Source organism: Bos grunniens, chromosome 23 (genome assembly GCF_055505025.1).
Source record: "Bos grunniens cultivar Pamir isolate PY7600 chromosome 23, Bosgru_T2T1.0, whole genome shotgun sequence".
Taxonomy (NCBI): Eukaryota; Metazoa; Chordata; class Mammalia; order Artiodactyla; family Bovidae; genus Bos; species Bos grunniens.
In genome coordinates this window covers 9,036,641-9,058,054 of record NC_141187.1, presented here as the reverse complement: position 1 = coordinate 9,058,054, position 21,414 = coordinate 9,036,641, and the positions used below count along the sequence as shown (strand labels likewise).

Genomic DNA, 21,414 nt, shown 5'->3' with positions numbered 1-21,414 from the left:
ATATGTATTTTCCCAAAAACAATGGGTTGTATGGATTGCTCTAGAGGAGGCTGAGACCCTACCTTAGGACAGGGGTAAGTCCAACGTCTCATTCCAGTGAAATCACAATTAAATGAAAGCCAAGGGCAGTTCGGACATCTGCCCATGGAATTCAGTCTGCACGGGAAGGCCAGCGCCCCCTCCTGGAATTACCCGTGTCTCAGAGACTTAAGACTCAACGGGCTCTTAGGGACCATTTCTCCGGGCTCTCCACTGTACAGACTAGAACAGGCCAGACTCTGTCTTGGTTACTGATTCCCCAATGACTAGAACTGTGTCTGGCACATAGTAGGTGCCCATTAAATGTTTGCTGAATGACTTAGTGAGGTCTGATGAAAACTAAGAGATGGGCTTTCCAGACCAAGGAGCAGGCCTCAGACCCCACCCCTACAAGCGTTAATACAGTTGGTCTGACATGCTGGACCCATGCTGGAACTGGGTTTTAAGACACACAGGGATTCTCAGATGCAACAGAGCACCGTAGAGGATAATCATGGAGATAGAAACACTCTGAGAGGCAGGGCCTTGCCAAAATCACCCCTCCAGTTAGAGACAAAGCAGGTCCTGACCCTGAGACCCGGGGCTTCCTCCACATTGACCTCCGCCTTCCTGGGTCCTGACCTCCAAGGCCCACCCTCCTGGAAAAGCAGATCACAGCCCCTGTGATCACCGAGCCCTGAGTGACACACGTCCAGAGGCCCTGACCCCAAGTGGTGCTCCAAGGCCCAGCCATAGGCAATCTGACCCATTCCGGGCCTCAACTGCACGACCTAGTCCACCCACACTCCCCAGCTTACTGAAAGGGTCTGGGGGCCCCTCCTCTGGGCACTCAAAGTAGACCCTCAGGGAACTGCATGTGAGACCCAAGGGGCCCATCCCGCACTCGGGGCCAGTTCCCCACAGCCACTGCCAGAAGCCACAGTATATCCTTCACGGGCAGTGGCCTCCCTCCACCTCTGCTGCCTCCCACCCTGGGGTGGGGTGGGGGGGGCGGCACGAGGCAGTGTCCTGGCCATGCACTCCTGCCAAGGACACGCATGGGCCTGCTCTCCCTTCCTGCCCGAGGTTTCAGCCTGCTCCGGGATCCACTCCTCAGACCCCTCCCGTCCTTCCAACCCAGAGTTAATGTACAATCATCACCAGGAGCTCTAATTACCCAGGCGGCTCTAATTGGCCTCCTCCACTTGGCTCACAGAGCCCAGCTGGAATCTGAAGGCTGCCCCAGACTCCCTCCTCCACCAGTGCCTGCACTTCCCACCTCCCAGCTGAGCAGCCTCACTGGCCACCAAGGCTGCCCTTGTCTTCACCAAATTCATTTCCTCCAGCCCTCATTGGGCACCTCTTGGGCACCAAGCATTGGGATCGCCTGGGAACTCAATCAAATCACCCTCCAGGGTGCGCAGATACGGGCACCAATAGCCAGGGTGAAGGCAAAGGGGGACCAGAGCTGAGGATGGAGGCAGAAAGATTCCGGCGAGGATGGAGCAGAGGGAGAATCAGAGAGTGATGCTTCTCTTTTAGACACCAAATGTCTAAATTTTAGGCTCAAAATGCAGATTCTGATTTAGTGGTACAGGCTCGGGTGTGAGATTATGTATTTTCTAACAAACCTCTCCGTGATGCAGATGCTGCTGGGCCAAGGACCACACTTCGAGTGGCCATGCTTTGCGGTGTTCAGAAATCATTCTTCCCTTGAGTTTGGCTCTGAGCATGTGCCCAGCACAGTGCCGGACTGGATGAATGGGATACTTAATCAGTCAGTCCTGGCAGAGTGCCCAGCATTAGAAGGCCCTACAGAGAAACCTCCAACTAATCATAAAGCGTCAAACAATACAGTTAACATCGGAGAGGAACTTGTACAAAGTAGTTTGACGCACAAGGGAAAAGCGGTTAATTCTGCCCTGGTTGGGGGTGGGGGGCTGGATCTCACAAAGGAAGCGCTTTGCACCAGGTCTGAGAGGGTGGGTCAGATTTACCCAGGTGGAGACTGGCTGAAGGGCGGGGGCAACACAGGAACAAAGGTAAAGAGACAGGCCAAGGTTCCAGGAATCTCAGTCCAAGTGGTGCATCGGGGGTGTGAAGAGGAGGTGAAAAAAAAAAAAGACAATTGATTTGGGGCCAGCACATGCCGGTGCTAGAGTGCCGTCTGGGAGGGCGGGCGGGCGTGCAGGCGTCGCGGCAAGTTGGGTGCTCTGGGAACCAGCCCCTGGAGCAGAAGCGCTCTGGCAGTCACAGGCCCAGCCTCAGAATCAGATTGGCGAGCAGGAGGCTGCTTCCTGGGGCAGGAAGGGCTGGGGCGGGAAGGAGCTGTTAGGAAGCAATAGAGGGAATCCCTGGCAAGGGGATGAGGCCCGTGTGAACGGCAGGAGGAGACGTTTCCCTTGGGCTTCCCTGGTGGTCCAGTGCCTGGGACTCCCCGCTTCCACTGCAGGGGGCGCTTCCACTGCAGGGGGCGTGGGATGGGTCCCTGGTCAGGAAACTAAGATCCCACCTGCCAGACAGTGCGGCCCCGCCAAAAATTTCCCTTGATTCTGTTAGACGTCACAGGTGCTGAAAAAGCCCTCCTGGGGGCTTAGCCCTAACACTGGGCAACAGAGAAGATGGTCATTTCTCCAAAGCCCTGGGCCTGTCCAGACAGCAGAAAGGAGGCTTCCACCATCTGCCACACCCTCTGCTCCTTCCCTTGGTTATCAGAGGTGTTGACTCCGTGCCAGCCGGGCAGCCTGGCTAGAGGGGCAGTCCAAGAGTCGTTGCTCTCTGAGGGAGGTCAGCTCACCGTGCCCTCACCCACTCCCATCCTCTGGGAAACCGAACAAGAGAAGAGACTGGCGGGGAGAGGTCGAAGGGCTAGGGAGTCCGCATCTGAACGGAGAGGGGGCTGGGAAGGCCTGGAGGTGCTGAGATAAGGCTTGAGGTATGCTAGAATTCCCAGTCCGCATCCCCCTTTGGCTGACTCAGCCCTCCCACCCTCGAGATCTTTCCCACACGACTAAAGCTAAACTCCCAACAAGACACCAAGGGAGCCAGGTGACTCCCACCTCCTGAGCTCAGGGTCAGCTCGCCCTGGGCTGAGGGTGCCAAGGCTGTCCTCCAAACCCCCGGGGAGAAGGCACCTTGTAGCCAGTTGGCGTCGAGATGAGTTGGGTCAGCAAAGAGGGTGGGTTCATCCTAAAGAACCGCTGGGTGTGGTAGATGAGACCATTTAACACAAGTCCGCAGACTGTAAAACGTGACACAGGTAACAGGCCCCACCCTGGGGCTGGAGAGGTGCAGGAGCCACTCTCCCCTCCGCCCCAGCGACTCACTCAACTGCCCTTCAGAAGATAAACCCATTTCCTCTCATTCTTTCCCTGCCCTATGCCAGCTCCGGGCCTGGCCCTCTCCAGGGACGTGAACGGATTCCTTGCTCGTCCAGACCCTGTGGGGTGGCGGCCAGAATTAATTAATGTTTGCAAAGTGCTCCAGAGATCCTGGGACCAGGGACGCAGGGGCGCCAGATGAGCTGCGCAGGAAATTGCCAGGGAGAGGCGGGGAGAAGGGGCCGCCTGACGGGACCTGGGACGCCTGGAAGGAGAGGGCGGGGAAGAGACTCCTAGAGACAGGGAGCGGGGCAGGAGAGAGCTCGGAGGAAAACGTGCGACCCTCCGAAGGTGCGGCAGGTCGGTAACTAGACGGCCCCGGGCTCCTGGCCCTCCCGTTCACCATCACCACCACCACGATTCCGCCTCGCTCCAAAGTCGGCCACGTCCAGGCCCGGATGCCTGTCCCCGACTACCGCCACGGCCACCCACCTGCCTTCCCGCATAGGGACCACCTGCAGAGGAAGTCCCAGGCGCCCCATCCTCTGGGGAAGAAAGGCAAGCGTGCAAGGGTGGAGGCTTCGCGAAGGGGGCGCCTCCTGCCAACACAGGCGGGGCGCCCGACTCCTACCTAGGCAAATATTTCACTTCCTTTCTCTAAAAGGAGGCGAGCCGCTCCCCTGTTCCTTCAAGCTGGGGGACGACCAGGTCCCCTGACGGCAGGAGGCAGCAGCAGAACGCACGCAAATGGCACCGGGGCCCACCGCGCCCCCTCCCCGCCCGCGCCCCCCTCGAACTCGGCTCGCTCACCCCAAAGTGCTGATGAAGCCATTGACGGAGCCCTCGGCGTACAGGGAGACGATGTCCCCGATGTGGAGGAAGCTGGACATCTCGCTCATGGCTGCGGCCCTCGGGGGAGCCGGGGCGGTGGAGGCGCCCAGGGGCGCGCGACCAGGCGCGGTGCGGAAAGCGGAGACGACCCGCGAGGCCGAGCGGGGCGCGCCCCCACCTCGGAGCCGGGCGCTCGTCGCAGCCGGGGCGGGCTGGTGGCCCCCGGAGCGGAAGGCGGCGCGGCGCGGCCGGGGAGCCGGAGGTGGCGTCCGGGTGAGGAGGTGCCCGCGTCTCGGAACACCCGCCACCCGCCCGCCCGGCGCGGCCCGCGCCTACCTGCGGCGCAGAGGAGCAGGAAGTCTGGGGCAGCTGCACACACATGCAAATCTCGCCCGGGAGGCGGGGAAGCCACACCCCGCCCCCCCGGCCCGCCCGCCGGCACCCACGTGCGGCGGCCCGCCTCCCGCGCCCCTCGCGCGTCCGGGCCCAGCCTCCCGGACGCCAAGGCGGCCTCCAGCCCCGCGCGATCCCCACGGCTGCCGGGACAGATTTCCAGCTCCGGCGAGTCCCCGGCCAGCTTCCCGGAGCCGCCATCCCTGGGAGGCCCAGAGGGAGCTCTCCGCCCTCGAGGTTCGCCGAAACGTCTACTCGGCCCTCGAGTCGCTGAGGGCTGGGCGGGCGGCCGCGAAAGGGTGAGCCCGGGCGCCCCACGCGCGCTCCCTTGAACCGCGCCCGGAGGACGTGCCCAGGAGCGCCCTGGCTGCGGCCGCCCTGCGGCCACCGCACCGTCTCCGCTCCCAGCTGAGAGCCGTCTTGCGCGGAGAGGCGCGTTCATTCCTTCGCAGAGCACATCGGGATTCATTTTTCTTAACGTAAAAAGCCTTTTCATTGCACAAAAGAAAGTGCTAGGGCTTGGAGGGGAAATGAAGCAATGGGGTGGGTTTTGTTTTTTTCTCGCCGCATTCCTGTGTACAAAGAGATCCAACTTCCGAATCAGTTCAGCCGCTCCCTCTCCAGGAGTTGGCTCCAAAACTCCTGGCTTCTTCTTTCTTTTCTTTTAAGGGGGGAAGGAGGAGGGCAGGAGTGAAAACTACCTTCGCTGGTTAATTGCGCACCCGAGCGCCAACGAGGACCAGACCAGGGCCAGCCCCCCCGCCACCCCCGCCCCGGGAGTGACCCGCTATGGTGTAGCCGCTGAGCAAAATTTTGTTCATGAAGTCCTCCCCTCAAACGCCCGTCCCCAGCTCGCCTGCTTTCTGTTCTGTCCCCGGGCGCTGCGGTGTTTGCTTCCTAGTCCTTTTATCTTAGCTTCTGTGATAGAGTGCCCAGTGCCACCCATTCGATCACGTTTACTCCCTTCCGACACCCCCACCCTGACTTCCTGGGAAGGGGGAGGCTTATCCCTGGGCGATAGGGAGGAGGGGGCTGAGGATTGAAGCTGGGGATTGGCGGTGGAGAGAAAGACCCCGGAGGGATGAACTACGAGGAGCCAAGAGACAGCTGCTGACCCAGGGGGAGAGAGTGAGGAGCCCCTGGACCTGTGGCTTTTTCACAAAGACCCCTAGAATGTGGGAGAGGAGGACGCCTCCAGGACTGCTGAGTTCAGTATTTTCCAGTCTTTTCACCAGGACCCCACAATAGCAAATCAATTTTACCTCAGACCTGTCGGCACCTTCATCTATATATAAGCAAAACAATAGTTTCACAAAACAATACTTACCCTTATGACCTGTGATTGCACTCTGATATTTTCTGTTCTATTTGTTTTGTTTCATTTTGGTTTTTAAAACTGATTGTGAACCACTAAATTGCTCTGTTAAATGTACCAAATGAGTTGCAAATTGCAGTTGGAAAGACCTCACCCTGGCCACTCTGCCAAAAGGAGATGAGCAAATCCTGGAGAAGGAGAAACAAACCTCTAGGTCACACAGCCCCGTACATGGCAACTGGAACCAGCAACCCTACCCTTGACCCCCAGCTCCTGACCGCCTGGCTCAGTACTCTCTCCAGGGCCTGGCGCTACACTGGAGCCTCAGCTGTCTGTCCCCGGAGCCCAGCTGGGAAGGGCCAGCCCCTGAAACAGCTTCACTTGCTCCCAGAAGTCAGGACTCCACTGCATTTCCTGCAGACAGAGCGGAAACATACGCATTTGTTCCACAAGCATTTGTCAAGGGCCCACTTGTGCCAGGCCAGTTGCCTAGTCCCCTGCCCCAGACAGTGATGATGAAGAGGAGTGCGCTGGAAACACCCGCTCCAGCGGCTTCACTCTGGACGTGTGCCTTCCTTGCCCCAGCCACATCCGAGGATCCATGTCCTTCCTCTCCTAAGATTCAAATGGAGGGTTCCATAACTCGGCCAAGGTCTGACAGCCTGCAAGTGGAGGTCAGGCCTACCTTGCCCAAAGCACCTGCCACTGGTTCCCCCTGCACCCCCAGGTCAGGAGTACTCTGATCCTCTGTCCCTCCACCAACCAAGAGCACTCAGAGGTGGGGAGAGCAACCGCCATCTGGCTGAGAAGCCCTGGGAGGGATGCCCCGGCAGCCTCCTGCCACACACACACTGCCTCTGGGTGCTCCTCTGGACCACAGCACCCATCCCGTGTTCCCAAAGGAGACACCGCTGGGCTTCAGACCCCCCACCCCCACCCCATCACCTGCCTCTTAGAAATCATCTCCAATGGAAGCGCTTTTATGCATCTGGGTTCTGAAGTAGTTTGTTTAAAGAAAGGTTCAGTTGGTTAAAAAATAATAAAATGTAAGAAACTGATGATATAGCTGCAGTGAGTTCACGCCCACCTTGTGTTTCCTCATCACCCACATGATCAAATCTACAGGACTCAGCTCAGCACACCAGACCCTGTCTCCCCACCCACCCCTTGGCAGGCACAAAGGTTGCTGCTCCAGAATGGTGCTGTGAACTGCGCGGGCTGATTTTCATGGGCCTGGGATCGAGGCCCAGTTCTGCCACTTTTCCAGAGGCCGGTCTCCCAGCCTCCATTTCCATACATTAAAGGGGGAGGATACCATTCCAACACGTGGGGGCAGTGGGATAAAGCACAGCACCACCACCCCCCACCCACCCCCGGTTAAGAAGGACCGAGTGCGTTCAACCTCGTTTCCCCAGGACCACATCCACTCCCACTCCACCACTCCCTGCTTTCTATTCCTACGGTCAGAAGGAACTCTCCTTCTTTGATACCCAGAGCAGCAATTTTTTAAGTCTTATTATGAAATATTTTCAGAAATAAGATTACATTTAAAATAATAGATTGAAAAGAGAGTTAGTGCCCTATACCTATCCTCCAACTTTGTCAAATCTTCATATTTTGCAAAATTTAGTTCCAACATATATTTTTTTTAACTAAACAATTCAGTTAAAAAATGAAAAAAAAAAATTCAGTTGAGGTTCCTTACATGGGTACGTGCGTGCTGAGTTGCTTCAGTTGTGTCCAGCTCTTTGCAACCTTGTGGACTGTGGCCCGTCAGGCTCCTCTGTCCCTACATACACCTCCCCATCTACCCTGGGCCCTGACCCAGCTCTCCCTTCCCCCTCCAGAGAGAACCCTGATTTGGGAATATTGTTTCCTGCAGTTTTCACACTTGAAAAGGTACAGATGCATCCATAAACAATGTATGCTATCTCTCCGCAGGGCTTTACATTTTGAGTAAATAGTGTCACCTCGAGTGTAAACTCTGGCACATGGAGCAGAGTGACAGCCCACTTCCTGCCCACATCACGATTGGTTTGTGTATCGGTCGGTGGCCACGAAAGCCCTGTCTCGGTTTGGGCTGCTACAGCCACGTTGCAGTGGACGTTCTTGCCTGTTTGTGCAAACGCTTGAGTGTCTCTAGGGCAGTGTGGGTCACACTATGGACTCAGACATACTCATGAGTCCTGAAATCAGCTGAAAGGGTAAAGATCAGCACTTTTTAAAACTCAAAATTGATTAGGAAATAACCAGCATCACGAGTCTTCGGGGTCACCATTACGATGAAAGTCCTGTATCGTGAGTGGCATGTGTATTCTGGATCTCAGTGTGGGATTTAAAAACTCTACTCCGGAGTGAGAACTTAGAAGGTGAACTTGCTGGATCTCAGGGAAGGTGCAGTTCGATCTCCTAGGAGTTGATGAATTACATTCCAAAGAGTCCTTTCTAAGTCACCTTCTCATGGGTCACTTGGAGAAGGCAATGGCACCCCACTCCAGTACTCTTGCCTGGAAAATCCCATGGACAGAGGAGCCTGGTAGGCTGTAGTCTATGGGGTCGCTAGAGTCGGACACGACTGAGCGACTTCACTTTCACTTTTCACTTTCATGCACTGGAGAAGGAAATGGCAACCCACTCCAGTGTTCTTGCCTGGAGAATCCCAGGGACAGGGAAGCCTGGTGGGCTGCCGTCTACGGGGTCGCACAGAGTCAGACACGACTGACATGACTTAGCAGCAGCAGCAGCAGTAGCAGCATGGGGTCACTAGAAGTATGTCTGCTGAGCCATGCCCCCACCAACACTTGCTGTTGTCAGGCTTCTTAGCCTGAAATTTTTTTGTTTCCCCACTCTCAGAGAACAGATTGGGGCCATCTTGAATTGTAATGCTCTCTCTCCCTTTTGGCCTTCCCCATTAGACCATGAGTTCCTAGATAGATGAGGCTGTGTCTGCATTAATTTGTGTCCCCACCGGGCCTGGCATGTAGCAAGTGTTCACAAAATCTATGCAGAATTGAACTCTCAAAGAGGAGGAGGATGGGGAGAGTATAAAAGTTATTCCAGGAGGGCTTCTCCGGTGGGTCAGTGGTAAAGAATCTGCCTGCCGTTGCAGGAGACACAGATTTGATCCCTGGTCCAGGAAGACCCTCCATGTCATGGAGCAACGAAGCCCATGTGCCACAATTATTGAGCCTGTGCTCTAGAGCCCGGGAACTGCAGCTACTGAGCCCATGCACTGCAGCGATTAAAGCCCACACACCCTAGAGCCTGTGCAACAAGAGAAGCCACCGCAGTGAGAAGCCCGAGCACCGCAAGGAAGAGGAGCCCCTGCTCTCCGAAGCCAGAGAAAGCCTGCTCACAGCAAAGAAGACCCAGTGCAGCCAGAATAAATAAAAACTTTTAAATAAATCAATAAATAAATCTGAGAAATAATACGAGACTGTGGGAGCCCTGGCTCAGGGTATCAGACTGCCAGATCCCCAGGCAGGAGGTGGGAGCTTCCAGGGATGCTGTAAGTGGTTGGAAAGGAGAACTGATGGGCCTGACCCCTCCTGAGAGGCTTCAGTGGGATGACCTGAAGCTGGGACAAAGATTAAGCCCAGGAAGGAGGCTGCCTCCATCCTCCTGGCAACTGGTTTGCCTGGTTCAGGCCCTAACCTCCATGGCTGGGTTCCTCCAGCACCACCTCCCAAGGGGTCCTCTTCTAGAAGGAAAATAGAGAGGATGGGACACTCGGGTCAGAAAGCCCAAACTCAGGATTCGCAGGGAGCCAGTGACTGCAGGCGCCTCCAGGAGGGGAAACTGAGGCGCTGGGCCTAGATTGGGGGGATGGGGAATTCCTTCTTAGCATATCTTTTTTTACCTTTTGAATTTTGGACCATGTGGATGTTTAACCTATAACCAAAACTAAAGATGCTCAAATTCTTAGCCCCTTAGTTGCAAGCTCCAAGCACCCTCAGAAAGACCTCCAGGAACCCACCTCCATCCTGCATCCAATCCAGACCTGAGGAGTCGAGGGAAGCCAGGGGGTGGTGCTCAGACCCTTCCCCGGACTCAGAAGGAACTCGGGGCTGTGCTGAGGAAGGGGCCACCATGTTTGACTCCGAGGCCCTGTCACCAGCATGCTCCCCACCTCCCCACCACCACAACTGCCTTTCTAGGCTTCTCCCCAGCTCTGCCATGTGACTCTGCCGAGGGTCCAGACCTCTGCGAGTCCCGGGTTCCTTCTTGTAGCCAGAGTTCACACCACCTTCCCAGACTTCACCCCTGGTGTCAACTGTTCTTGGAGCTTTCTCTGGTCCTCCCTGACGGGGCCTGCGAGGTGCAGGATGGCCATCACCATGCTGGCAGTGCCATCTCAGGGTTTGGGGCCGATAAGAGGCCGTCTGCAGGGCTTCCTCGGGCCCTCGCCCCTGACATAGCAGCCGGGCCGGGAGGGGAGGCAGAGTTGGGCCAGAAGGGCTGACTCAGTGCAGCAGCCACCCTGCCCGGTCAGCCGGGCACCCCACCCAACGCCTGCCGGGGTTCCCAGAGAATTCCTTCCCCATGCCATAAGCTGCCCTGGGCGGGCACCCCAGCCCTCAACAACCACTCAGCCACAGCCAGGGCTGCCCGCCTGGCCAGACTTCACACACACACACACACACACACACACTCACATGCTGAACCTCCCAGGGCGCCTGGAAGGAGACAGAACTTGTTCTGTTGGTCATCCTCCACCCCCACCTCCCAGCCTTTAATGTCATATCTATTCATTTCAGACACTCACTGACCACTGACCACAGGCAAGGGACTGAAGAGGAAACGGACAGAGGAATGCAGCCAGCTAACCCGAACGCGCGGTCCCCGCCTGGGGAAGACGGAGATCAAAGAGCCTGTGGCTGCCCATCCCCTGGTCCCACAAGAGAGAGTGATCCCCTCCTTCTGCTCAACTGCCTCTTGAGAACCAAGCCCCTGGTTCTGAAGACCTGAATCCAAGGGGCCTGATCTTTCCTCCTCCTCTGCCCTGAGGGTTCGCAAGCAGATAAGGCAACCCCTCCCTGGACAAACTGTGAAAAGCAAAAGTCCTGGAGCATGACCACGGGGTCCTGGCCCCAAGCAGTCCTCTGCAGAGAAGCTGGCCCGCCTCTCTGGACTTCAGTGTCCCTGCGTGTGGAGTAAAAATAGAGAGCTGTGTTTCTGAGATCCTGGCAGGAAACTGGCCCCACGTCCCCAGTGGGTGATTAAAGAGAGGCAAGTGAGTGGACGGACTTGCAGAGAGAGGTGTAGGCAGGGTTCAGGGCTCAGCCAGAGGTGGTGCAGCTCCCGGGAGCTAGTGACCGGAGAGAGTCCAGGCCTGGAAAGCGGCCAATGGATCAATCATTGACCTTCTCCCCCTTCCAGTGCTCTGGTCTCTTTCCAGTGCCTCCCGCTGGCTCAGAGGACAAGGGATCCTGGGTAACTCAGGCCACAGAGGCCAGCCACTCAGCACACAGAGCAAGCACGGAACAGCGGACAGTGGATCCAGAGCGGGGCGATGAATGGAGAGTATCTGTTGATGACATAAGTAACTACTTTGTAAAACATTTAGCTCAAGCAGCAAATATCTCTATAATTGTTCTTGTTGGCATAGTCCTCAGGGTTCTCAATAAATACCAATAAATCTAAAGAAATGACAACCTAATAGGGGAATTTTGTTTAATAGGATGACCAAAGAAGGGACTTTTTTTAAAAAATGTATTTATTTTTAATCGGTGGTTTCTGCCATACATTAAGGCTTCCCAGGAGGCATTAGTGGTGAAGAACACTCCTGCCAATGCAGGAGATGTAATAGATGTGGGTTTGATCCCTGGGTCAGGAAGATCCCCTGGAGGAGGGCACAGCAACCCAGTCCAGTATTCTTGCGTGGAGAATCCCATGGACAGAGGAGCCTGGCGGGCCACAGTCCACAGGTCGCACACAGAGTCAGACACGTCTGAAGCGACTGAGCACGCACACACACCATATCAACATGAATTTTTAGGAGGAGAGACGTTTATAAGACAGAAGATTTTATCCACAAAGCAGACTTCCATGTCCTCTCCCCAGTAGAATAATCAGCTGTTGAGTAGCCACTGGCCAGAAGGAGGAAGTAAGGGGTGCAGGGCTGGGCTGCACTCGCTCCCTATCATTCTGAGTCAGAACTGGAGGGTGGCGGAGGCTCCAGGGGAGGCTGTCTGATTACAGCTCCCCGTTACCCTCTGAGGTTACCCTATTTCGGTGCCCGGGTCAGGACCTTGGCAGGAGCCCGGGAGAAGAGGGAGGCCTCTGGCAGTTCTGCGTCTTTCCAGGCTCGGGGAGGGGGCCCTGCCATGTGAGGGGAAACTGTCCAGGCCCTTACGCTCCACCTGCCAGCAAGGTAAGCAGGTCTGGAGGAGTGAGCTCATGTCAACGCGGTGAGCCTGTAGAGAAAGCAGTGTGAAAACCCTCCTGGGACCAGCCCCAGGCAGGAGCAGCCTTTGTCTGGCAGGAGACAGTGGGGTGATGTCAAGTCCACCTGGGTTGGGCCCTGCCTCCAGCTGCGCCCCACACCCACCTTGGCAGGACGGAGGCCTGGGGGCCGGCTGAGGGCTGAACCTGGCAGACAGGACCCCCTCCTGCACCCGGCTTGCCAGCCTTTGTCTCTGGAGCATTCAGAAGAGGTCGCGCAGCAAGGGGCGTGCCATGCCCTCTGGAGGGGGCGGGGAGAGGTCATGGTCGAGGCACTCCGCTCTAGGGGGAGAGGGAGAGAAAGGCTTGCTGTTTGCCCAGGAAGGGAGCAGACACTGGGGCCCTTGTCCTGGGGCAGCGGGGGAGCTGCTGGCCAGATGGAGAGCGGCCGGGGGCTGGGGCAGGGGAGAGGAGGGATTCCAGGCCCAGCCATCAGCCTCTTCCTCCCAGCCCCCATCCAGCTCCTGGGCCTGCCCGAGACTCAAGGAAGGGCAGCCCCAACTCCCACCCAGATACAGAACCTCCAAAGGCAGTCCTGAGGCTGAGGGCCCGACGCTGCAGAAACCCCCCGGGTTTGGACCATTGACGCTGGGCAGGCTTCTCCCTGGAAGAGGGTCTCCTGGTCTGTGCCCGCACACACTCAGTCGTGTCCAACTCTTTTCGACCCCATGGACTGTAGCCCCCCAGGCTCCTCTGTGCATGGGATTCTCCAGGCAAGAATACTGGAGTGGGTCGCCACGCCCTCCTCTAGGGGAATCTCCCGACCCAGGGGTCAAACCTGCGTCTCCTGCGTTGGCAGCCAGTCTCCTGGTTGGCAGTGAATAAGCCCAGCCTCGGGCCTTCGGAGCAGCTTTCCGGTGAGGAGGGTTGAGTCCGGGACCCAACAAGCACTGATGAAATCTGTGCTGCGTGCAGGGCCCTGCACAGGGCGGGAGAGTGAGAGTCCCCTGAGGGCCTGAGAAGCCTGGTCACCAGGCGCCCGGCTCCCGCCCAGCCCCTGACCCCCAGCAGACAAAGGGCTGGGGCTGGCAGAACCAAGCCCAGCAGCTCCCTCTCAGCCTGGCCCTGTTGTTGTTCTACACCCTCTTTGTAAACGTAGCCACTCCCAGGAGTGTCCCCAGCACCTCAGCCGGCCCTCAGCCCTTGTCCAGGGTTGGCTGGGGGCGCAGAGAGGAAGGCCCCCCAAGGCCAGGCTCTTGGAGCAGGAGGAGCAGGGGCGGCAGGGGCAGGGGGCGCCGGGCAGAAAGAGAAACAAAAACCACCACCCACTGCTGACCCCTCGTGTCCACCCCTAGGTGGCGCTCTGGGTGCACTAGCGCACTTAAGCTTGTGTGTGCATGTTAGCCCGTCGGTGGATTCCGACTCCGCGACCCCATGAACTGTAGACCTTCAGGCTTCTCTGTCCATGGGATTCTCCAAGCAAGAAGACTGGAGTGGGTTGCCATTTCCTTCTTAGCCTGCCATCCTCCTTTTATAGGTGAGGAGGCTGCGGCTCACCGTAGCTAAGGAGACAAATAGCTGATGGACAGGGAAGGGAAATTCTGTTACTGAAGAGTTTGGTAAAGGTTGCACAGCCACTAAAGTGTCTCCGTTTTTCAGATGAAGAAAGTTCAGGGAGGTGAAGAGATCCACCGAAAGTCACACAGCTAGCAAGTGACAGAATTTGGGCTTGCACTCAGGCTGGCCTGGCCCCGGAGCCCACGGTTCCATCTTCAGGCTGCAGAGGGCCCCAGAGAGGGAGCCTGGAAAGACTCTGTTCTCGGAGATTCCAGGCAGAGGGCGGCTTCTCTGCCCTTGCAGACCTTGCCCCAAACCCCTCCTCAGTGGTAGCCGGGGGCGGGGGAGGGGGGGAACCCTTGCAGTTGGGACAGGGACTCCACTAAGGCCTGTGCCTCCAGCCTCCACCTCCGGCTGCCACCTAGTTCTTTCCTCCGACTCCACCTTCCAGGGGCCCGGCCTGGCTCCCTCCATCCTGGGCCAGGCGGGCCTCCGCACCAGGGCCAGGTTGCCTCTGGGCACCACCGTCTGCGGGCCACACACAGGCTGCACCTACCCTAATTCCAGCAGATTTCAGCGCCAACCACCATGATTCATTAGTTCCCCCTTGTCCCAACAGACAAAATGCACAGCAGGAGGGAAAGAGGTTAGACAGCAGAGACGACTTCCAGGTTGTAAGGAATGGGAGATTCGAGAATTGGGAACCAGAGAAGGTAGGGTCCTTTAAAGGAGGAATATGCTAGGCTGCCTGAGTGAGAATCCAAATTCAGGGGTTCCGGACTAATCCACTTCCTCTGGCTCCTCCAGCTTCCTCCCCTCTGGGCCCGAGTGCTGGAGTGGGAGCTGGAAGCTTGCCTCCGGAACCTGTTCAGACCTGCAGCCAGGCCCATACCTGCAGCAAACACTGGTCCCGTACAGCAGCAGAAAGAATGAGCACTCACTGAACACGTACTGCGGTCCCTCTCTGTCTCTGTCAGCTCATGTCACCTTCAAATGGCCCTAAGAAAGCTATGGTCCTTATGTCCACTTGACAGCAAGGAAACTGAGGCTCGAGGCCTCTTCCAGGATTCCCCATATTCCCAACATCTGTTCGTCCTTCAAGGTTAAGTTTAAATGCCCCACTTCTTGCCCAGGACCTCTGCCCTCTGCGGGGCTGCCCACAGGGACCACTGCTAATCAGAGCCCCAGCTCTCCAGGCCAACCTGCCGTTTCCTAGCTCTTTACCTGGAACAAATGACATCCCTAAATCTGATTGCTTACCTGCCAAGGGAAATGATGAAGCACCAAACAACAGAGGAGGGTGGTGAGCGTTCAGTGAGGTAACAGACATAAGGCCCTGCAACCAGTCCCTGGCACAGAGAGGGCGCTTAACAGAGGCAGGCTGTCATTGCTGATTTTATTTCATATGCTCTCTTATTGGCTCCCCATCATGTTAACTCTGTAAGTTCAGTGAGGCCTCACCTGGACATCTCAGTCTTGGTTTGGGTTCCCCAGGACACAAAGATTCAAGGGCACACACATACATAGAGGTGACCAGAGTGAACCCCAATAGAGGACGGGAGAGGGGAGGCAGGGAAGGGACAGAGGCAGGCATGGCGGTGATGTCGACCAGCTCCCACTGTGGAGCCCAGCCCTGCTGGGGAGCTCGGGGAGCCGGGTCAGTCTCTGATGTGCCCTTCTCACCCCCGCTGGCCTCAAACCCCAACTACATGCCAGGCCCGTTTCCTGTAGCTCTGAGCCCTGCTGACGGACCATCCAAGGCTCCTGCCTTGTTCAGTTAACAGACAGGGACAGGAGGCCAAGCCTTGGAGACAGGGGTGCCACAGGCTGAGGGCTGAGCCTGGTTGAGAGCCAGCTGGGCACAGAGATAGGCATCAAGAACACTCTGTGTATGTGAATGTGCTCAGTCGCTCAGTTGTGTCCGACTCTTTGCGACCCCATGGACTGTAGCCCGCAGATTCCATGGGGGCTCTGAATCCCCCTCAGTCCATGGGGATTCTCCAGGCAAGAATACTGGAGTGGGTTGCCATGCCCTCCTTTGGGGGATCTTCCCAACCCAGGGATCAAACCCATGTCTCCCGCATTGCAGGCAGATTCTTTACCATCTGAGCCACAAGGGAAGCCCTTGTCCTGGCCAAACAGGAGGGACCCGGTGGAGGTGCCGCCCGGAGGCTCACAATCAGATCTTGGCAGATCACTGCCATCAGGTACAGGAGGGAGGGTGGGTAGCCTGACCCAGCTCCCCCTGCATTCTCAGACCCCAGGCCGCCATCTCTGAGGGCTCTGAGTCCAGTCCAAGCAGGTTCAGCCTGAGAGACAAGCTGGGGAGAGGACTAAGGGAAGACGAGAAATATTTGGGCACAGTGTTCTAATGACTACTGCTACCTAACAAATTCTCCAAAACCTGGTCGTGTGAAACAACGGCCATTTCATTTTGCTCAAAGTTCTGTGAGTCAGGGATTCGGGAAGTACCTGGCTTCCTGAAGGTGGGTCTTGCTGGGGGTCTGCCGTGTGATTGCCATCAGATGCCAGCTGGGGCTGGAGTCATCACAAGGCTCGTGGGCTGGTGGTGCACGACAGCTGTTCCCGGCACGGCCAGCAGGGGGAGCGCCCCTGAGCTGCAGATGGGACCCCGTCCACGTGGCTTCTGACTTCTTACAGGGGGGCTGCTTTATCCCAGAGGGAAGAGGTGGAACCTGGGTGGTCTTCTCTAACTCAGCCTCAGCAGTCACAGAGCATCACTCCCACGGTACCTGATGATGGAGGCAGTCATGGCCCTTCAGAACCAAGGGGAGAAGGACACAGTTCCCCTCTCCCTGGGAAGAGAGCCAAAGGGGCCATGTTTTAGATTGAGCTCAGGTGACATCTCAGAACAGGTCCCTCTCCCTGTGCTACCTGGGATCTCACAGGTTACAGGCCCGGGGGACACTAGGAGACTTTGAGGCAGCATCCATCCTACAGATTCAAAGACTGGGGCTCTGAGAGTGTAGGGCCTGGGCCTCTGCACCTGCCTCAGCTCCATCCGGCCCGTCTGTGACAGTGAAGGCCAAGGAGCCCTTGGGCCCTGAGCCCCAGGATGGGTGAGCAACCTGGAGAGGTGTGTGTGGGTGGTGGTGCACGGGCCCGGGGGTGTTTGAGTGCGAGTGTGTGTGCCCGCGAGGATGCGTGCATGCGGCTGGAGGGGGGAGGGTTAGTCTCCTCCCTGGAAGAAACTGTGCTCCACCCCTCCCTGAGGACCTGGGTTCTGCAGGGCTGACGGGGAAGTCAAGGCAGCACCACGGGGAGGACAGGGCTTCACGGGGAGGGGCTGAGCGAGAACGAAGCCTGTGGGCTGGGAGTCAGATCCTGGGGTCTCGGGGTTCAGGGCTCTCAAGAAGAGGGTGACAATCATCAGAAGCCATGGACAGCTTCCTGGTGGCACAGTCAACCACGGAAAGACCTGCAGAGACGGGGGGAGGGGGCATGGGGGGCCAGGGAAGCCAGATAAACACATCATCTCCAGCTCCTCCCTGAGCCAAGAAGTAAAATGCCCCCCAGCACCCCGCCTGCCCCACAGTCCCCAGGGCAAAGTGGCCCAGGCAGGCCAGCACCCCACGTGTGACAAAGCCTGTCACCAGCCTCTGCCCTCCCTCGCCGGTGCCCACCAGGGCCCCCTGCTCACAGCTGTGTACCCAAAAGGCTCTCAAGAGGCTTCCGCTGAAGGAAGAAGGCGCAGGTGCGTGCTGGGGCTGGCTGTGGGCAGGGGTTCCCCCGGCTACTGCCCTCGCTCCTCTGCTGGGCCTCTGGGCAGGGTGGCTGCTGCAGCAGCCAGTGCCCACTCCAGGGGCCCACCCAGGCCTTCAGGCACTTCCTGAGCAGCAGGACGTATCCTGGCCTGAGTGCCCCTGGAAGGAGGCAGCTTATCAAAGGGGAAAGGACACTTTGTTCAGGCCTGGTCACTCGCCCAGACTGGGGGTGGCATGTTCGGGGCCTGGCGGGTAGGGCAGGGCACTGCCAACAGGAGGGTCCCAGCCAGCAGGTTGGGGCGAGAGGTCTGGGGAGGGCGGATGCGCCGGCTCCACGCTCCAGGCGGTGCCAGGACCTTGGCCCTTCCAGAAGTGCGTTCGGGCGCCCCCTTCCCCTTCACAGTCCTACCTTCTCTCCATTCCCGTCCTACCTCTCAGTCCTGGAGGGGCTTTGCGTTCACTCCGTTCATTCATTTAAGCACTGTGTAAGGGTGCTTGGAAGGTACTAGTAAGGCTCTAGACCCTGGGGACAGAGCAGCAAACAAAACCGCCCCCAGTGCCTGCCCTCGGGAAGCTCACGCTCCAGTTGAGAGGCCACAAGCGCATAAACAAACTAAACACATGATGTGTCAGATGACGGAAGTGCTCTGAAGAAAAGTGAAGCAGAGGAGGGGCGCAGAGAGGGAGTGGCGTGGAAGAGAGAGATGGTTTTTCTTTATACGGGGTGATTAACAAGGTGACAGCAAAGGAAAGACGTCAAGTAGGTAAAGAAGTGAGTCGTGCAAATTCCTAGGAGCAAAGCCGGCATTGCAGCGGGAACAGCAAGTGCGAAGGCCTTGAGGCAGGAGCGGGCTGCGCCTGCGCAGTAAACTGCACGGGAGACAGCAGGGGCCGCCAGGCCAGAGGGCAGGAAACAGCAGAGCCGGCCTGCCGGAGCGCGGGAGACAGCAGGAGGGCGGCCGGCGAGGCTGGAGACAGAGGGCCCAGACGGCAAGCGGCCGTGGGAGGACTTGGCTCTCACTTGGGCGATGGAGAGGCAGTGTAGGGCTTTCAACAGAGGAATTGTTTATTATTAACATTAACTGTTTAGTTGTTTTTTTAACTGTTTAATTTTTTTTTTTTTTAGTATTTTTTAAGCGTTTATGTTTTAAAATAACAGTAGCTCAGGAATTCACTGAAAGTCCAGCGGTTAGGACTCAGCGCTTTCACTGCTGGGGCCCAGGTTCAATCTCTGACCTGATCTGGGAAATAAGATTCTGCAAGCCGCACAGTGTGGCTAAAAAGGAAAAAGCAACAGTAACCCATGTTACCTAGTGCTTAATACATATCAGCCACTCTTCGAAACAATGAATATGTATTAGCCCATTCACTCTTCCCAATAATCTTCATTAAAGATGAGCATACACTGATACTAGGGAGGTCTCCACCATGAGATGCTGGCAGCACCCCGTCCCACGCTGTGACAAATGAAAAATGTCGAATGTCCCTGGGCAGATGGAATAGCCCCAGGTGAGAAGCATTGCCGGAGGGTCTCCCAGCCGCCCCGCCCGCCTCTGTCCCAGCTCAGCCCCGCACCTCTCCCTACAAGTGTAACAGCCCCTAACTGCCCCTGCCTCCTCCACCGCACGCCTCATCCTAGATGCCACGACAGAGCCGCTCCCCACTCTATGGCCCTCGATGGCTCCCACCGCCCTGAGGATGCACAGCAAGCCGCTGAGGTTGGTGCCGCGGCCCTGTGTAACCCGGCCCTACAGCTGCGGCTCTGTCCTCGAGGCCCTCGTGCCACTGCCCTCCCTCTCTTGCCCAGCCTGGTACCTTGTGCTGAGCCTGCTCTTTGCCAGCCACGGTGCTGGGCACCCAGACCTGGGGACAAAGCTCCCGGAAGCCTGCCTTCACGATGTGTCTGTCCAGGGGAGGGGGGAGCAGGGAAACACGTGGATCCCATTAGTTCCATAGCCAGGGAGCTGTGAGGGCCCTAGAAGAGGAGGTGCCAGAGTCGAGCTGTATAGGATGGGCAGGGCTGTGAGAAGGAGCAGGGACGATCTGGGGGCAGCAGCTGTGAGGGGCTTGGGAAGTGTGGCTGTGATCAGGGCCCAGCCAAGGCACGATATTGCCCGTGTACAGAGAGACAATCGGCAGGGAGCCAAGGACTGAGTTCACATACGGGCAGACTCACCAAGGGAGACCTGGGAGAGGGGAGACCAGGGTGGTTCCGTCTGGATCAGAGAGGCAGACAGTGGGGCCCCGGTGCCGACTGGACACTCCCCCCATCCCCGGTGGGTCCCCCTGGCAGGCATGCCCTTTCCCTTTACTTCACCTGTCAAATCCCTCCTGCTCCTGCAAGCCCAAGTCACAGACGGTGCCTCCTCCTCTTTGAGGCCTTCTAGGTTCCTCCCTGATGGAATCACTAGCTCCTTCCTCTGCTTTCCAAACCTGTGTTATAGCAACATCTTGCTCTGATTTTTACTGCAGGGTTGCCCTGACCCCACGTGCCCACTGTGGATTTCACGAGGACAGGGAGGCAGTCGTTTCTGCTTGGTCTCCGGACAGGTTAAATCGAACTGCCTTCAGTAGAGGCAGCCCCAGCCCTCCGCGACCCGGGGATCCGGGGGTGGGGGGTGAGGGGGACATGGAAATACCCACCGTTGGGCATCTGGCCCAGGAGCGCACCTTCGCGGGAGGGGGCACCATCGGATTGCGGGGCCGTCGAGGCCAGGACGCATTGGCGGGGCCTGAGTGCGCACAGGCCCTGCTGAGGCGCGGTCGCCCACGGTGGCCGGCAGGCCCTCCTCCGACTGCACACCCCGAGGCTGACCCTGTCCAGCCGGAGGCGGCGGCGGGATGCGGCTGAGAGATTCCGCGCGGCGAGGGCCCGGCTGACCGCCGAGGACCGGCGGCGCCCCCTGGTGGTGGAGCCTCTCCGGTACTCCTCACGGTCCATTTCAACGCCGCCCCACTGCCCTCCGAGTTACAGCAGCCGCCAGCGAGGAACTCACCCCCGACCCCAGCAACCTCCTGCGCGGTACCCCCCGCCTCACAACCCCCCCCCCCTCCGCCGCTCACCCCTACGGTCTTGTCCCTATGCAGCCGCCAAGGGGGCCTTTTAAAATGTTAACCACTGGGCACTCGCTCTGATAAGCTTAAACCCCTCAAGGGACTTCCCTGGTGGGTCCAGTGGCTAAGACTCCCAATGCAGGTGGCCGCGGTTCGATCCCTGGTCAGGGAACTAGATGCTGCAAACTGCAGTTAAAGACCCTGGCTGCTGCAGCTAAGACCTGCCACTGACAAATAAAGACAAACTTTTAAGATAAGTAAAAACAAACTCTCAAAACCCAATCAACAAAGGATGTGATCTCCTTCCTTTCTGATCTCACTCCCGCTCTGGCCACGCAGGTCTACTTCCGGTTCCTCACACGCTCCGGGCCTGCTCCTGCCTCAAGGCATCGGCCCCTGCTGCTCCCGGGCTGGGGCATTCCCTGACGCCCCCGCGGTCCCTGCCCTCCCTTCCTGTGGTCAACAGGACCTCCTCAGAGAGGCCTCCCTGTCCCACCCTCTGAGACAGCCGCCCAGCAGCTTCCTCACAGCACCTGCCACGCCCGGGTCCAGTTTCTGTTCAGTTCATCCTGCTAGCAATCCTAAGTGCTCATATAGTGGAGGATCAGCGTCTTGTTCAAGGCTCCCCGCCACCTTGCCCCCCACCTACTCCAGTGCCTAGAACAGGATGTAATGAAGTGAAGTGAAGTCGATCAGTCGTGTCCGATTCTTTGCGACCCCATGGACTGTAGCCTAACAGGCTCCTCTATTCATGGGATTTTCCAGGCAAGAGTACTGGAGTGGGTTACCATTTCCTTCTCCAAGAAGGAGAAGTGGT

The 21,414-nt window shown here is 57.7% G+C and overlaps 2 protein-coding genes across 2 annotated transcripts in view; both read right to left on the bottom strand.

Moving 5' to 3' along the window:
• The window catches only part of ITPR3 (inositol 1,4,5-trisphosphate receptor type 3), a 68,270-nt gene extending 63,769 nt beyond the window's left edge, over positions 1–4,501 (bottom strand). Inside the window, exon 1 of the mRNA XM_086371201.1 lies at positions 4,149–4,501. Coding sequence (XP_086227327.1) covers positions 4,149–4,237 — 89 coding nt within the window. The 5' untranslated portion in view covers positions 4,238–4,501. The remainder of the gene's footprint in view (positions 1–4,148) is intronic.
• Positions 4,502–11,575: 7,074 nt separating this feature from the next.
• Positions 11,576–16,571, bottom strand: LOC147346595 (uncharacterized). The gene is made up of 5 exons (XM_086371200.1): positions 16,291–16,571; positions 13,100–13,240; positions 12,843–12,925; positions 12,428–12,603; positions 11,576–12,293 (listed from the first exon to the last, which is right to left on the bottom strand). Exons 1-5 carry the CDS (start codon positions 16,338–16,340, stop codon positions 12,099–12,101), a joined length of 645 nt encoding a protein of 214 aa, XP_086227326.1. The 5' UTR covers positions 16,341–16,571; the 3' UTR covers positions 11,576–12,098.
• Positions 16,572–21,414: the final 4,843 nt, after the last annotated feature.